Source organism: Halichoerus grypus, chromosome 3 (genome assembly GCF_964656455.1).
Source record: "Halichoerus grypus chromosome 3, mHalGry1.hap1.1, whole genome shotgun sequence".
NCBI lineage: Eukaryota > Metazoa > Chordata > Mammalia > Carnivora > Phocidae > Halichoerus > Halichoerus grypus.
In genome coordinates, this window is record NC_135714.1 from 175,086,750 (window position 1) to 175,104,193 (window position 17,444).

Genomic DNA, 17,444 nt, shown 5'->3' on the forward strand with positions numbered 1-17,444 from the left:
AGATTCAAGAGTTTATGTAAGTGAAATGCTGTAGCACTGTTGGTCATGAACTAGCAATCGTGTAAAAGACTGTTATTATCCAAATCAGGATTTAATCTCTTTAATTCACCTGACTCTTCGGTGAGAAACCAAAGTTAAATGTAATTTGTATCAGGTTCCTCTTTCATTAGGGGTACATATGTGCTAGGTACTAAACAGCACCAGGATATCTTGAATATATGTGGAAATTAGTTGCCTAATAAATGTTTGTGTTTCTAGTCTGCGAAGTCCCATAGTCATCCTAATGAAGTTTAAAGAAATCTAGGATGCTAAAATTAGAAAGGACCTCAAGAGCATTTGGTGCAGTAGTTTACAAATACCAGTGAAAAAACTGACTATATCATGCGGACTTTAAAAATTCTCTTGTCCCACCCTTCCAGATTTTGATTTTGTAAAATTCAGAGTGGGATTTTGGAATCTATATGCCTTTAAAGCTTTGCAAATAATTCCATTCCACAGTCCATGTTGCTGAAGGCCAAGTTCTGGGCCAGTCTAAAACCAAACTGCCTGGCTTATGGTTCTAAGACTCCATCCTTTTTATGGTGACCTATTTCTGGCAGAGAGACCATTTGTGCACAGATTTAGATTCTGAGATTTTCTTGAGCATGGCAGGATTGTTAAATAGAATTTAGCCAGCCAGACAATACTATTTGTTATTCTCTCCTTAGTGACTTCCTTTGTACAGTACCCCACTGACTTCTTTTGCCCAGATATATTTTGTAACATGTCTACTTCGATTTTTCTTCTTTCCAAAATTTCATATAAAATTGTTCCTTTGTAGTCCATCTGATATCATTCAAACTTGTTGAATTTTGACTATTTCCCTATAATTCTAAGGCTCCTGATAAGGTCAGTTTTAGAGCTAGAAAGGGTCTCAGGTATTAACATGACTTCCTCATTTCCCAGAGAATAGATGTTTCTCCAACACCACGGAGCTAGTGAGTCATAATCAGGATCAGAATTTAGTCTGTTGATTCCAATTTAATTCAACTTAGTTTTCCACTAAAAATCATACATAAGCCAATATAATAGTCTTTCTTGTTCCCCATCCCATTTAACCCCTCAGTTTTTCTTATTTTTCAGCATTTTTTCTCTCTATATATATCATTGTAGCTAATTCGCTGTTTTTCCTGGATTTTCTTTTTTATTACATGATAAATTATCTTACTTCTTGTATTATCCATTATGGGTTCTCAAGAAATTCCAATGTTCTAATAATGTTGCTTCTTTCTTTTATCTACCTTACCAATAGCAGACTTTGTCCAGTAGGCGAAATTCCCATTTTGCCATATTTTGTAGCTTAGTTTCTAAAGCTACAGTTGGTGGGAGCATTTTTTGTCCTAATTCTTTTCATAGTACTATTTCATGGTCAAGACTTACAAGATCTAGTAATAAATTAAAAGGAACAGATCTGAGAAGGTGACCATTTCTTCTCTCCCCTGCTTATGAAAGAGAATTTGGGGAGGGCCGTGGGAACAAAGGCAAAGCACCTGTCTACCCACTAGGGTAACCATTCTAACACCAATCATTAGATTCTAACCCCAATCATTAGAGACAGTACTAAGTGCACCACAGCAGACTGGGTGCCCAACAGGCTGGCTCTCAACAAAAGGCAAAAGTTTAGTTATAGCTGCATTTTTGGAAAAGTCTTAATCATAAAGATTCTCCTTTAAAAAACTGAAGAGATTCAAAGTCTCATTGGTACCAGTAACCATGAAACATGGATTTGTGTTCGATGGCTATCAGCATGAGTCCCATCTTCACAAAACAGAGCCTAGGAAAGAAGACAAGTAATTGTGAGGAAAGAGGATAGCAGGGTGCTAATTTATAAGAATATGACCAATACTGTGTGCTCTGTGCCTGGGAAAACATTAGTACCTCAGCAGAGGAAGAGCCTCCCAAATGTAAGTGAAACCATTCTAAAGTATGTCTGTGACAGATATGAAATTGTCCCACATAGACTACAATCTTCTAAATTGCAGAGATACAGACTTGTTTATTCTTACACCTTCAGTGTTTATCATGGAGCCTGGCCCACAGTGGCCACCCCAATGAACATTGTTGAAAGAATATCATTGCATGAAGAAAGAGGAAAGTATTTGTCTTAACTTACCGGGAAACTTCAGGAAAACTCATTCCAGCAAAGTCATCAGAGAGACGTTGAGTCAGGATTTTGTTCTTCAGGCCATTAAAGAAATATTTTTGCCAGGGCTGTTTAGGAGAAACCTGGAATACATAATCATGCCACATGTAGCACACTGATATGGAATATGGGATGTTATAATTCAAGTTGTATATCCTGCTAAGCAGCAAACCAGCACCCATTGTGCTTAGGTCATAGAACGGAGATTTGTCCTAGTGGTTAACTGAAAAAAGGTCAAAGGAAGAGCTAAAACTCTACCATATACCTCAACTATTTACACTAGAGAGTTCAGAATGAAGTGAAAGTATCATGACTTGGTTTCTTCCCAGATGGCATTCAAGACTCCTTGCTGGAAACTGGAATTCTTCTCCTAATAATTTCAGCAAGGTAGACTGGTTTTTGAGTCAGTAACAGTAAGAGAAGGATAATATGGAATCTAAGTTGTCCCTCCATAGATATGGCTGTTCAAGATTTTTTTAAACATATTAAGTTTTCTATTGACTAGCCATACACCACAAAGAAAAAACATTCAAGGCATCTGCCCAGTATCGGAACTCTTCATAGCGTCAAATGAACTTAAAGAGCCATCCTGATAAATGGAAATGAGAATATAAAAATCAGGGACAGCAGTAGGTTTCTAGAGAAAAGGGAGATGAGAGGGAGAAGGATATCTCTCAAAAAGGCTAAATACAGCCTGTAGGGGATGTGGCCTGTTGGGTAACTCGTCTCTGATATTTGTGTAAGAACTCAGAATTTTGTTATGCTCTCCATTCATCCTCATCATTCTCCCCCCATCTGCTGCCATGAGACCCCCACCACACTGCTCTGATGAGGAAGGGCAGGCTCCTCTTAAAGCCCAGAATCCCAGGTGAATGTCTGGAATTTCTATAAGCTCTGAAACACTTTGGCTGTGGAGGGTTAAGGCCGGTTCAGAAATACTCCTCAGATGGCCAGCCTGTGGTTTAGAAAACACAACACACACACACACACACACACACACACACACACACACACACACACAAACACACACAAATATCCTGCCTTACAAAAAAGGACTACTTGTATCAAGCAATCCAGGCACTCGCCCTGCAATCCCCTTTCCAAGATTCAGCTGAATCTCCTATCTTCTCCCACCCACTTTCTTAAATTTCTCTATTGAGGAGCACTCACTTCAAGTCCCCATAACTAAAAAAATGGGCTTACTGCTTCTAATGTAAATGTTTCAGTTTTTGAAAGAGGGCAAAAAAATGATAGAAATGGAGATGCCTTACTGTGTTCATTTTTTAAAGATCAGAAAGGGAAACAGGCCGATAAGATGGATTTTGGATTTAGATAGTAGAATCAGGGAGCTCAAGTATGTCAGTTGGTGTAGATCTAATCTAAGTTTAAGCCTAACACAACTGGAAATGCTTTTTGGACTGTAATTTCTCACCATATAATTAATATAGTTGAAACACATATCATTGATCCAAGGTCTTGAATCTGAGTACTTGGAAGTTTTACAGATATTAACGTAATACTTAGAAAAATCAGGTTAGGAGATGAATAACTCTCATTTTACTGATGCAGAAACTGACAGAGAAAGTAAGTGTCTAATTCAAGAAAATGCAATCATAAGACACTGGAGTCCTAGCTGTTAATCCTAAGTTAATTGTTTATTACAGAATCTAAAACACCAGAGCTATGAGTATAGCATTAAAAAAATCTTACCCTGTCCTTGCCTAGTTTAGGATTTCTGAAAGTGGGTTTTAGACTTCACTTCCAAAAAAAAAAAAAAAAATTATTGTAACCACAAATCTCTCACAATTCCTATATCCCAAAAGTCTTCTTTTTTTAATTTTAAGATTATTTATTTATTTATTTGACAGAGAGAGAGAGAGAGAGAGAACAAGCGAGGGAGTGGCAAGCAGAGGGAGAGGGAGAAGCAGGCTCCTGCTGAGCAAGGAGCCCGATGAGGCACGCGATCCCAGGACCCTGGGATCATGACCTAGGCTGAAGGCAGCTGCTCAACTGACTGAGCCACCCAAGCACCCCCCAAAAACCTTCTTATGATGAATATTGACAGATGACCATCTTCAGTGAGGTGGTTACAACTTTAGATTACACAGAAAGAACAACAACATAATATAGGGTTAGTTTTAAATTTCTTCCTCTATTTCCATGAAAGACATGAAGTCTTCATAGAGAGTTCTCATTCCATTTACTTTCTCCAGCCAAGGAGATTAAAATCAGAGTCATCACGATGGATGTTATCTTGTTACTATGTAGACTGTATATACTATGATACGACTATCATTCACTCTTGTTAATGTTTTCTAGTCTTTAAAGTGTCCATAGACCAGCAGCCTGGACACCCCGGGAGATTTTTTCAGAAATGAAGCCCCACTCAGACTTCTGGAATCAGAATCTGCATTTTAACCAGACTCCCAGGGGATTTGTATGCACAATTAACGTTTTGGAAGCACCCTCTCAAACATCCCTGTCCTTGAGACTTGGTGAAAAGTGATGGATTCAAACCCCCAGAGTGGTGACAGTTTACAAATTCCATTGTCTTGGCTGGAGACTCCATGAGAGCCCAAGCAAGTCACTGTACATGTATACATGTATAACAATCTGGCAGAACAGTTATCTTGCACTTTCTAAGTACACAGCACAGGCAGAGACAATTTCCTCACAAGCACTTTTCGAGGCCATACACAGTGAGCAGGAAGAGAAGGCTAAGGTAGGTTCATTATAGCAGCATCAAGGCTCATTTCCTACTGCCTGATGGTCATCTCTATTTATCTGTGTATGATATTTCCTCACATTCACAGAAGGAATTACAGAAGAATTCTGTCTTTTCCAGCTAGCATTTTGCTGACCAGAGCATCTTTCATATTTTTTTTTTTGCTGTTTGTTTGTTTTGGTTTTGTTTTGTTTTAGATAGTACCAGGGACAAAACCAAAAAAGATGTAAAAATTTTTTAAATTTATTAATGAAGGAAATAAACTGTAAAGGAAGGCCAAGAGGGAAATTGAATATAAGAGAAGGCATATGTAGACTCCTAATAAATGGAGAGGAAAGGTCACTCTCTGGAGAGCCTCTGGACAATGCAATATTGGGTCCAGCTAAGGGTTGGAACCTTTCCTGGAACATTTCATGTGGGTGGCATTTCAAAGGCTGTACTTTGTGCTATAGCAGTCGTCCCAAGAGTCCCCTTGAACCACTTATTTTGTCTCAAAGGTATCAAGGGACCTGATGTGGGAGATTGTGAGTAGATACCTAAAACTGACAGGCATCAAGCATAGTGGTAAGACATTAGGTCAGACAATTTTACCTCTGCTACTCATTAACTTCACTATACGATCAAGTTAGTTAGCTTCACTGACCCATTACTGGGATTCTACCTTGAAATATTATCAAAGGGAAACGTAATGTACTTAAAATGAGTGACATAGTAGGTACTCAATATGTGGTGACTATTGTTATTACTGTATAGAATGTCCCCAAAATAACCTGAAAAATGAGATTTTAATTGTTACTTGTTCAATGAATATATTTATTATTTATCAGTTATTATGTATTTAATTTATATTTAAATATATGATTTTACCACTAATAATATAACCTTTATTTTTATTTATATTTCTGCTTTTAATAACTCAAAGTATTTCTACCTTTATAAACATAACATTGTAGACTACAGGTAGGAAGCAAAGCTATGATTTCTATTTTGCAGATAAATATTCTTACACAAGAATAAGATCAATAACTTCTTCAAGGCCAGCGTGGTACCTGGGACTTCCGTCTAGACCTGTCAATCCTCTCATAGTTCAAGTGGAAGTCAAATCTCATTTCTTGGGGCCTTCTTGCCTTCCTCAATTTTTTTTCTATTTCTGATCCTAACATGTAAGGATATGGGGAAAAAGCCAAGATTCAACAACAATTTACAAGGTCACCTTTTTGTTTTGTTCAACAAATAGAGACGTTAGAAAGGTGCACAAGCCTGGCACCAGACAGCCTTGGGCGATGAAGCCAAGTTTTAACTCGGCAAAGCAGATGATGTTGTCTCCGGTATTCCAGTTCCAGCTGGGGATCTTTGGCAGAAAAACCTGTTTCATGGTAGAAAGTAGGTCAGACATTAAGAAGAAATACAATTCAAAGTTTTTTTTTCTGAATGGACGTCTTTCTTGCATTTATTTGAAAGCATTTACTTGAAAGCATTTATTGTGCCCACGCCAGTGGAAGTGATAAGAACAAATTCAGCTTTTAAAAAAATTGTGAGTAGTCTACTGCTCCCATTTTTTAAAACAAAAATAGTAAAAGTTGCAAAATTGGGTCAGACGCTTAACGACTGAGCCACCCAGGTGCCCCCTTTTTTTTTAATTGTTAAAGTACCATATATGAGGGAAATCATATGGTATTTGTCTTTCTCTGACTTACTACACTTAGCATAATTCCCTCAAGGCCCACCCATACTGTAGCAAATGCAGAATTTCCTTTTTTATGGCTGAACAAAATTCCATTATATTTATAGCATATATTTTATTACATGTATATTTATTATATTATATATTTTATTTTTTTATATATATATCCCCTTTTCTTTAAATATAAATGGAGAATTTAGTCTATCTATATTTAAAGTAATTATTGATAGGTATATATCTATTGTCATTTGTTAATTTTTTTCTGGCTGTTTTGTAAATCCTCTGTTCTTTTCTTCTTCTCTTGCTCTCTTCCTTTGTGATTTGATGAGTTTCTGTAGATCTTAGAGTCCTTTCTCTTCACTTGTTGTGTATCTACTATAGGTTTTTCCTTTATGGTGACTATGAGGTTTATATAACTCATTTTTATAACAATCTATACTTAAATTTGATGACATTCTAAAAGTACATTTTTATCCCCCCTCCCACATTTTATTTTATTTTATTATTTATTTATTTATTTTTTAAAAAGATTTTATTTATTTATTTGAGACAGAGAGAGAGCACATGAGAGGGGGGAGGGTCAGAGGGAGAAGCAGGCTCCCTGCCGAGCAGGGAGCCTAATGTGGGACTCGATCCAGGGACTTCAGGATCATGACCTGAGCCGAAGGCAGTCGCTTAACCAACTGAGCCACCCAGGCGCCCTCCCACATTTTATTTTTGATATCACAATCTATAGCTTCTGGCCTTGTGTAGCCCTCACTAAGAATCACAGTTATAGTTACTTTTACCACTTTTTTCTTTTAACCTTCATACTAGCTTCATGAGTGATTAATCCACCTTTACAACATTAGATTATTCTGAATTTTATGATGCATTTGCCTTTGCCATTGAGATGTATACTTTTGTATCTTTTCCTGTTAGTAATTGATGCCCTTTCCTTTCAGTTTTAAGAAGTTTCTCTAGGGCGCCTGGATGGCTCAGTCGTTAAGCATCTGCCTTCGGCTCAGGTCATGATCCCAGGATCCTGGGATCGAGTCCCACATCGGGCTCCCTGCTCGGTGGGAAGCCTGCTTCTCCCTCCCCCACTGCCCCTGCTTATGTTCCCTCTCTCGCTGTGTCTCTCTCTGTCAAATAAATAAATAAAATCTTTAAAAAAAAAAAAAAGAAGTTTCTCTAACATTTCTTGTAAAGTAGTCCTAGTCATGATGAACTCCTCTAGATTTTGCTTGTATGGAAAACTCTCTTAATTCTGCATGACAACACTGCCAGATAAGACTACTCAGGGTTGGCAGTCTTTTTTTTTTATTTCTTTCAGTACTTTGAATAGATTGGGTCATTTCCTTCTGGTCTGTGAAGTTTTTGCTAAAAAATCTGGTAAGTAGTCTTATGGTGGTTCCCTTTTTTTTTTTTTTTAAGATTTTATTTATTTGACAGAGAGAGAGAGCACAAGCTGGGGAAGCAGCAGGCAGAGGGAGAGGGAGAAGCAGGCTCCCTGCTGAGCAGAGAGCCTAAGGACTCTCACCCCAGGACCCCAGGATTAGGACCTGAGCCAAGGCAGATGCTTAACCAACTGAGCCACCCAGGTACCCCATGGTGGTTCCCTTATACATTACAAGTTGTTTTTCTCTTGCTGTCTTTAAGATTCTCTCATTGTCTTTAGCTTTTGATGCTTTGATTATGAGTCTTAGTGTGGGTCTCTTTACTTCATCTTATTTGGAATTCTCTCTGTTTCCTGGATGTGGATATCTGTTTTCTTCCCCAGGTTAGGGAAGTATTCAGTCACTATTTCTTCACATATGTTTTCTGCCCCTTTCTTTTGTTTTCTCCTTCTGGGACCCCTATAATACAATTGACATTGTCCCTTAAGCTATCTCTACTCATTTCATTCTTTTTTCTTTTTACTACTCTGGTTAGGTGCGTCCCACTACCCTGTCTTCAAGTTTGCTGATTCTTCTGCATCATCTAGTCTGCTGTTGAACCCCTCTATTGTATTTTTTGATTCAGTTATTAAATTCCTCAGCTCTGTGACTTCTTTTTGGTACTTTCTTATATATTCCATCTCTTTGTTGACGTTTTCACTTTCTTCATCCATTCTTCGCCCTAGCTCAGTGAGCATCTTTATGACTGTTTTGAACTCTCTATTACGTAAGTCATTCATCTCTGTCTCATTAAGGTCTTTTTCTGAGGCCTTATCTTATTCTTTCATTTAGAATATATTCCTCTCTTTCTTCATTTCCCCTGAAATTCTACATTAGATAAAACAGCCACCTCACCCAGTTTAGAAGAAATGGCCTTGTGTAGGAGTTGAACCTTATTGTTCAACCCTGACATAGCTTCTGGTTGTCTCTCAAACCTTTGTGATTGTCTAATCAGACTAATTCATTTTTAGGGGCTCCCAGTAGTTGAGGGTATGCCCAGAGCTGTCAATGTCCCAAAGGAAAGGATCTCAGCACCTAGATTCAGGTGGACTGGAAGTTAGACTCTCAGGCAGCAGCTGTTAAAGTATAAAACTATACTTCTTTATGAATTTACATTTTTAAGTGATTAACAATTTTTTTAAAAGATTTATTTTTTTCAAGAGAGAGAGAACATGAGCGGGGGGAGGGAGAGAATCCTCAAGCAGACTCCCTGCTGAGCATGGAGCCTGATGTGGGGCTCAATCCCAGGACCTTGAGATCATGACCTGAGCTGAAACCAAGAGCTTGACGCTCCACCGACTGAGCCACCCAGGTTCCCCTAAGTGATTAACAATCTTAATGAGACTCCAAATTTCACCTGTAATTGGAAAAAACTTTTTGAGTGTAGAGCTATAGGTCTATTAATTATAGAAATTAATAAGTTTTATTACTTAGATGAAATAAGTCATTTAACTCCATAGACTAAAAGAGGAAGATAACAGATAGACTAGAATGTTACCATACCTTGTTATGGGATTGAAGTATCTGTATGATGATTCTGGTATTAGGGTTATAGTTCTTGATAGAGAGAACCCTACATAAATAACAAATATGCTCATCAGTGATGGGCCATATTCAATGGCTCTGCAATATAATTAATTTCAGAATTAAATTGATATGTGGGTAAGCATAATAAAACAATACATAAAATTTACTGTTATGTTGTTTTCTAAAAATGTTCTGTTTAATAACATACACAGTAAACAGTGCTATTGTTTTAGTGATTTAGTAAATGAAATCTAGGAAAAGGTCAACTCTTGGTACTAGGAGACTGTGGTCTTCTGGAACCAATTCTTGAGGAGGAAATAGACAGTTTCATATATTTTAGCCTTCAAACTCAAACACAGTAATTACAGGAAAAAAAAAAACAGAGATCGAATTTCTGTCCATAACATGAAGCAGCTCACAGACTATTGTATTCAACTTTCTCATTATACATATTAAGAAACTAAGGTCTATCTCATATGCACTGTATTATGCAGAGCATACATTCTCAACTGTTTCTTGCTATTTGTAGGATCACCTTCAGCTATGCATGTTTACTATGCTCTGGGGACCAGGAGTTCATCTGGGTTAGGCACAATGCCATTGCCATCACAATGATAGTTTGAAGCTATTACTACAAGTCAAGCTCCTGCTCATAGATAGCTCATAGTTAAAGGCGGTTAACCCAACTCTAGTCATCTTGAAGATACTTTCCAATAATCACAAGCACATTATACCAAATGATACACAATATTTCAGCAGAACTACTGGAGGAAAAACCCCAATAAGTAAAGTCTACTAACAGGGCTCACCAATCACAAATGGCATCTTTATTTTTTGTGGGTTAAAGATGTTATTTATAATGGTGTTATCTGAACAGGTATCAGTTATTTGTATGCGTGCCTTTTCAATTTAAATAGTTAGTATCCATATGAAACTTTAGGAAAGTATGTGGAGAAGCACAGAGATACTTAGAATACTCTATTTTTTACTTCCTTATTCCTACATCTTCACAGCCTCTGGGAGAAAAAAAAAAAAAGGCAGAAACCTTGAATAGGATGAACCTAGTGCTATGACAGATGATGTCTTCTCCTCTTTAGTCCACTGCACTGGCTTTATTTTAAAAGAGGTAGAAATAAAATCAGCATTGAAGCATATAAAACAAAGTACCAGGTTCTTACCTCATAATGTTTGAAGTGTCTTCAGCATGGGAATCACTACACAAAGGGTTGGCTATAATCAGGCATGCTTCTGCAGATTCCACCTATTCTTCAAGATTAAACAGCAGCCACCTTGTTAATTACATGGGAAATGTTCTACTGTGCCCCCTGTGGTTTTTCCTATGGTTTCATCATAAAATTTCCCATAAGAAAGAGAACACTTTTGGGAAGGAGTTGTGATGAGGATGTCTTTACATCAGGATCAGAGTCCTGTAGATGCTGTAACGGTCTCTAACAAAGATGCAAGACTGCTTTAAAATGGAGAAAGTACATACTTATATTTTTCCTATTGTCCAAAATCAAGTTTTTAAGCAACTGCCTGTATATTTATGTGTTCAGGACAGCAAAGAATGGGGGAACTGGAAGTATGTTTGGGCCAAAGTAAGCATTCAATATTTGTGGATTCTGAATCTTAAGGGTCTAGAAAATTATTGAAGTGGCTCTTGTAATACCAACTTGTGGGAAAGAGAAAGCTTATTCTGAGTCTCTCATTTTCTATTTCAATTCTTTATGTTAACTTTATAGATCTCTGATTCTAAAAACTGAAGCCCTAGGTTTATATGATTCTGTGAAACCTAAAACATGGGGGGAAGCTCGCTTTGATCTTAATTGAAAGCTGTCTAGATGGTTAGATTTTGCTCATTATTTTTCTTCCCAGGCTTAATGGGATTTCTGCTATTTTCCTTCATGTTTCTCCTATCAGAAGGCGTATTAGTGTGTTTAGAAAAAGTTGGGAAATCTGTCATCTGATAATGATCCTACTTGGATGGTAAGATTAAACACACTTCTGCTGTCCATAACTTTTTCAGAATTTTTAGACTGATAAAATAAAACTGCATTAGATAGAGAATTTAGTGAAATAAATAAATGTAAGTGTATGTAAACAGTGAGTTCTGCTTGATATCTGTCAAGGAGGATTTAGAGACCAATTACTACATTTCCTTTATGATCAGTTTTTAAAATTGAGGAAGTCTTATTTTCCTCCAATTTAAGCATCTGGAGTAATACTCTTGAAAGAGCAATACATTTTATGATCTTAATTGTTGCAGCTTAGGGAAACTAGAAGAAGAAAAAGAACCAGTTCTTACCGCAACCCGCCTCAGATCATCCCACTTAAGTGCAGATCCAGAAATAAAAGTTGTATAGGCCATGTTGCACTTAAATATGGTTTCTAATTCCAAGGAAGGAGGGACCCTGGACAAAGAATGTAGTACCAAAGATGTAAAAAGATGCCTGAATTTGGTGTAGAGATTGTTATATTTATTTAGTGCCTTTAACAGAACTCCTAATTTCCATTAGGAAAACATCCATCCTCCCTTACTTATCCATACTAGCCTTATTCCAGGCATGGGCCTGAAGCTCAGACTTAGTCAATCACTATGATATGAAAAAATGCAAATCACACTGATGTCCAAAAATTTAAAAAAAAGGAATTACTAAGGATGCTAAAACAAAAACATTTCAGTCATTCAAAAAGATACTTTAAACAATGGCATTTTAAAACAATGATGAATTTAATGAAATAGCTTCTAAATATATAAAGAAAAATTGACAAAACTAGAGAGATAAATTGATGAATTGTCACTGTAATGAGAGATTTCAACACATTTCTCTCAATTATTGATTGATTAAACAGAAAAAAAAATTGTCAAGTTTGATGTTTCTAAGTCCTTTTCTTTTTTCCCTTTATTGAGGTATAATTGACAAATAAAATTGAGAGCTATATAAAATGTATCATGTGATAATTTGGTATGTGTATATATTGTGAAAGGCTTCTTCTCATTAACTTTATTTACACATCCATCACTTCACATGGTTACCTTTTTTCAGGTTAAGAACATTTAAGTTCTACTCACTTAGCAAATTTTAATTACACAATATAATGTTACTAGTTTTAATCACTATGCTATACATTAGATCCTCAGAAATTATTCATCTTAAAACTGGAAATTTGTACCCTTTACCAACCCCTTTCTATGTCCTCCCCCTGCATCCCTACTTTGGGCAACCACCTTTCTACTTTCTGCTTCTATGAGTTTGACTTTTTTTTTTTGTATTTGTATTTTTGTATTTGTCTGGCTTATTTCACTTAGCATAATGCCCTCCAGATTCATCCATGTTGTCATAAATAACAGGATTTCCTTTTTTAAGGCTGAATAATATTCCACTGTGTGTGTGTGTATATATGTATGTGTATATATGCATGTACACATATATGTATACATATGTATGTATACACATGTATGTATTGTATGTGTATATATATTTTTTATATGTTCATCCATCAATAGATACTTAAATTAGGTTGTTTCTATACTTTGGCTATTGTGAATACTCCTAATTTTTTTTTTGAGAACACACAAATACTTATCAAACTGATAAATTACTTGACAATAAAGAAAGCCTCAACATACTACAAAAAAAAGTTGTCATACGTATTATGATCTCTGATCACAATACATTTTAAGTTAGAAGTTAATAACAAAAAATTCTTCATTTCTTAAAAAAATAGACTGCTAAAAGTCACCTGAGCTAAGAAGCAATTATAATGGAAGTTATAAAATTCTTAGAAATAAATCATGTTGCAAACACTAAACATCTAAGTCTTTGGATACAACAAATGCAATGCTTTTGAAGAAATTTATAGCTTTGGACATTAATATTGGAATAAAACCAAAGAAATAAGAAGGAAAGAGACAATAAAAATAGGAGTGCAAAGAATGAAATAGAAAAGAAATTATGAAACAAAGAAGATCAACAAAACCAAAAGTTGGATCTTTGAAACAAACAAACAAACAAACAAACAATAAGAAACTAATACAATAGGTAAAGCTGTAGTAAAATCGATGGGGAGAGAGAGAAGACAAAAATATAGGGAATTGAATTCATTATACTGAATGAAGAAGGTAAAATACCTACAGGAAAAGTAGAGATAAAAATAAGAGTGGAAGAATACTACAGATAACCAAATGTGACAGCTTTTAAGATTCATACAAAACAAATTACTAAAAGTATATCCTATCAGAACTCACTCTAGAGGAAACATAAAGCCCATATAGTCCTATGACTATTAAAGAAATTGAAGCCATAATTTAAAATCTCTCAAAACAAAACACACACAGACACCAAACAAAAATTTAAGTCCACCAGTTCTAAATGATTTTACAGTATCTTCTACCACACTTTCAAGCAACAAATTATCCCGTTTTTTATACAATGTCTTTCGAAGATATTAAAAGAAGGGAATAGTATCCAGCTAATACTACAAAGTCAAACTAACCATAACTCCAAAGGTATTAATGTAATTTACCACATCAACAAATTAAAAGTAAAAAAACATATACAGAGTCATCTCAGATGCAGAGAAAATGGTTATAAAAAATATCTTTTTACAGTTAAGAAACACAGCTCATGGTATTTGAGGAATAGAAGAGAATATCCTTAACCCAATAAGGAATATCTTTAAAATAAAAAAGGATGTCCTTAACGACAAAATATTAGAAAAGTTTTCTTTGAAATGAGAAAGAAAAGATATAATCACCACTTTTTTTGCTAATGTTATATTTGATGTCTCATCAAATACAATAAGAAAATAAAATAAATTGTACACAGGAGGATTGGAAAGGAGGGAATAACTGTCTTTATTTGAAACTATTATTTACATAGAAACCCCTAACAACACTACAAAAAAAAGGTTTCAGTAATGGAGAAATTTAGCAATATGGATAGATAGAAGATTAATATACAAAAGTCACTTCTGTGTTTTATACCAAAAGCAAACCACTAGAAAAAGTAACTAATAAGACAGTATTTCCAATAATATCAGAAATTATCAAGAACCTAGAATATAAATATACATAAAATAAATATCACATTATTACTGTTTTATGTTGTATATTCTCTAAGCCTAGTTATCTGGCTCTTCTGAAAGTTTTGAGAGCTACATAATATCTATTTATACTTAGCCATAAGTGGTTTTTGTTTATGCCACTAAGTATCCTGATATACAGGAATATAAATTAATATTTTACCTTTATGACAATTTATATCATAATATCTTGGAAATTTTTTTTCTTAAATAACAGGTAAACAAAGAAAGAAAAGAAAAAATTTCTCTATCAGTTATCAATTCTTGCTTAAAAATTTTCAAGATCTTTGTGGCTTGAGATAACAAATTGTTATTTCTTGAAATTCTTTGTTTTGATTTGGCTCAGCTAGGTGACTTTTCTGCTTCATGTGGTTTTGTTGGAGTTACTCCTATGTCTGCATTTAGCTGAGGGCTTTAGTGGGCTAGAGCATCCAAGATAGTATCATATATATGTCTATTGCCTCAACTGGGCTAGCTGGAGGGCTAGCACCTGGATGGGCCTCCTCTCCGTCAGAGTAGGTGAACTTCTTCTGTAGTGCTTCAGGGCTCCAAGAGACTGGAAGCAGAAGCTGCCAGGCCTCTTAGGGCTTGGCCCATAACTGCCCCAGGCACTCTTGTATATTTTGTTGGTTAAAATGAGTCAAACAGCAGTCCAGTTTCAACAGAAGGGAGAACAGACTCTACTTTTGTTGGAGGAGTAGAATATGTGTCAACAATTGTGAGGAATCCTGGCAGCCATCTTCTGAAAACAATCTACCTCAAGAATTCACATCCCTCCCCTGTACAAAATATTTTCACTTTCTCTCCCCAAAGTTTCTTTATTTTTAAATTTTATTATGTTATGTTAGTCACCATACAATACATCAGTTTTTGATGTAGTGATCCACGATCCATTGTTTTCGTATAACACCCAGTGCTCCATGCAGTACGTGCCCTCCTTAATACCCATCACCGGGCTAACCAATCACCCCTCCCCCCTCCCCTCTAAAACCCTGTTTGTTTCTCAGGTTCATTGTCTCTCCTGGTTCATCTCTCCCTCCAATTCCCCCGCCCATTTTTCCCTTCCTTCTCCTAATGTCCTCCATGTTATTCCTTATGTTCCACAAATAAGTGAAACCATATGATAATTGACTTTCTCTGCTTGACTTATTTCACTCAGCATAATCTCCTCCAGTCCCATCCATGTTGATGTAAAAGTTGGGTATTCATCTTTTCTGATGGCTGAGTAATATTCCATTGTATATATGGACCACATCTTCTTTATCCATTCATCTGTTGAAGGGCATCTCGGCTCTTTCCACAGTTTGGCAATTGCGGACATTGCTGCTATGAAAATTGGGGCACATATGGCCCTTCTTTTCACTACCTCTGTGTCTTTGGGGTAAATACCCAGTAGTGCAATTGCTGGGTCATAGGGTAGCTCTATTTTTAAATTTTTGAGGCACCTCCACACTGTTTTCCAAAGTGGCTGTACCAACTTGCATTCCCACCAACAGTGTAAGAGGGTTCCCCTTTCTCCACAACCTCTCCAACATTTGTTGTTTCTTTCCCTGTCCATTTTTGCCATTCTAACTGGTGTAAGGTGGTATCTCAATGTGGTTTTGATTTGGATTTCCCTGATGGCTAATGATGATGAACATTTTTTCATCTGTCTGTTAGCCATTTGTATGTCTTCTTCAGAGAAGTGTCTTTTCATATCTTCTGCCCACTTTTTGACTTGATTATTTGTTTTTTTGGGTGTTGAGTTTGAGAAGTTCTTCATAGATCTTGGATACCAGCCCTTTATCTGTAGTGTCATTTGCAAATATCTTCTCCCATTCTGTGGGTTGCCTCTTTGTTTTGTTGACTGTTTCCTTTGCTGTGCAGAAGCTTTTTATCTTGATGAAGTCCCAAAAGTTCATTTTTGCTTTTGTTTCACTAGCTTTTGGAGATATATCTTGAAAGAAGTTGCTGTGGCCGATGTCAAAGAGGTTACTGCCTATGTTCTCCTCTAGGATTTTGATGGATTCCTGCCTCACATTGAGGTCTTCCATCCACTTTGAGTTTATCTTTGTGAATGGTGTTAGAGAATGGTCGAGTTTCATTCTTCTGCATGTGGCTGTCCAATTTTCCCAGCACCATTTATTGAAGAGACTTTTTTCCATTGCATGTTTTTTCTTGCTTTGTCAAAGATTATTTGACTATAGAGTTGAGGGTCCATATCTGGGTTCTCTATTCTGTTCCATTGGTCTGTATGTCTGTTTTTGTGCCAGTACCATGCTTCTTGGTGATCACAGCTTTATAATATAGCTTGAAATTGGGCAACGTGATGCCCCCAGCTTTGTTTTTCTTTTTCAACATCTCCTTGGCGATTCGGGGTCTTTTCTGATTCCATACAAATTTTAGGATTGTTTGTTCCAGCACTTTGAAAAATGTCATTGGAATTTTGATCGGGATGGCACTGAAGGTATAGATTGCTCTGGGTAGCATAGACATTTTAACAATGTTTATTCTTCCAATCCATGAGCATGGAATATTTTTCTATCTTTTTGTGTCTTCTTCAATTTCCTTCATGAGTGTTTTGTAGTTCCTAGAGTATAGATCCTTTACCTCTTTGGTTAGGTTTATTCCGAGGTATCTTATGGTTCTTGGTGCTATTGTAAATGGAATCGTTTCTTTAATTTCTCTTTCTACAGTTGCGTTGTTAGTGTGTAAGAAAGCAACTGATTTCTGTGCATTGATTTTGTATCATGCCACATTACTGAATTGCTGGATGAGTTCTAGTAATTTGGGGGTGGAGTCTTTTGGGTTTTCCACATAAAGTATCATGTCGTCTGCGAAAAG

The 17,444-nt window shown here is 36.2% G+C and overlaps 1 protein-coding gene across 1 annotated transcript in view; it reads right to left on the reverse strand.

Moving 5' to 3' along the window:
- Nucleotides 1–17,444, reverse strand: part of KCNU1 (potassium calcium-activated channel subfamily U member 1) — a 165,482-nt gene that overhangs the window by 106,771 nt on the left and 41,267 nt on the right. The window contains 6 exon segments of the mRNA XM_036110253.2: nucleotides 1,745–1,813; nucleotides 2,153–2,265; nucleotides 6,121–6,273; nucleotides 9,513–9,582; nucleotides 10,715–10,797; nucleotides 11,842–11,947. Of these exon segments, the coding sequence (XP_035966146.1) occupies nucleotides 1,745–1,813; nucleotides 2,153–2,265; nucleotides 6,121–6,273; nucleotides 9,513–9,582; nucleotides 10,715–10,797; nucleotides 11,842–11,947 (594 nt within the window).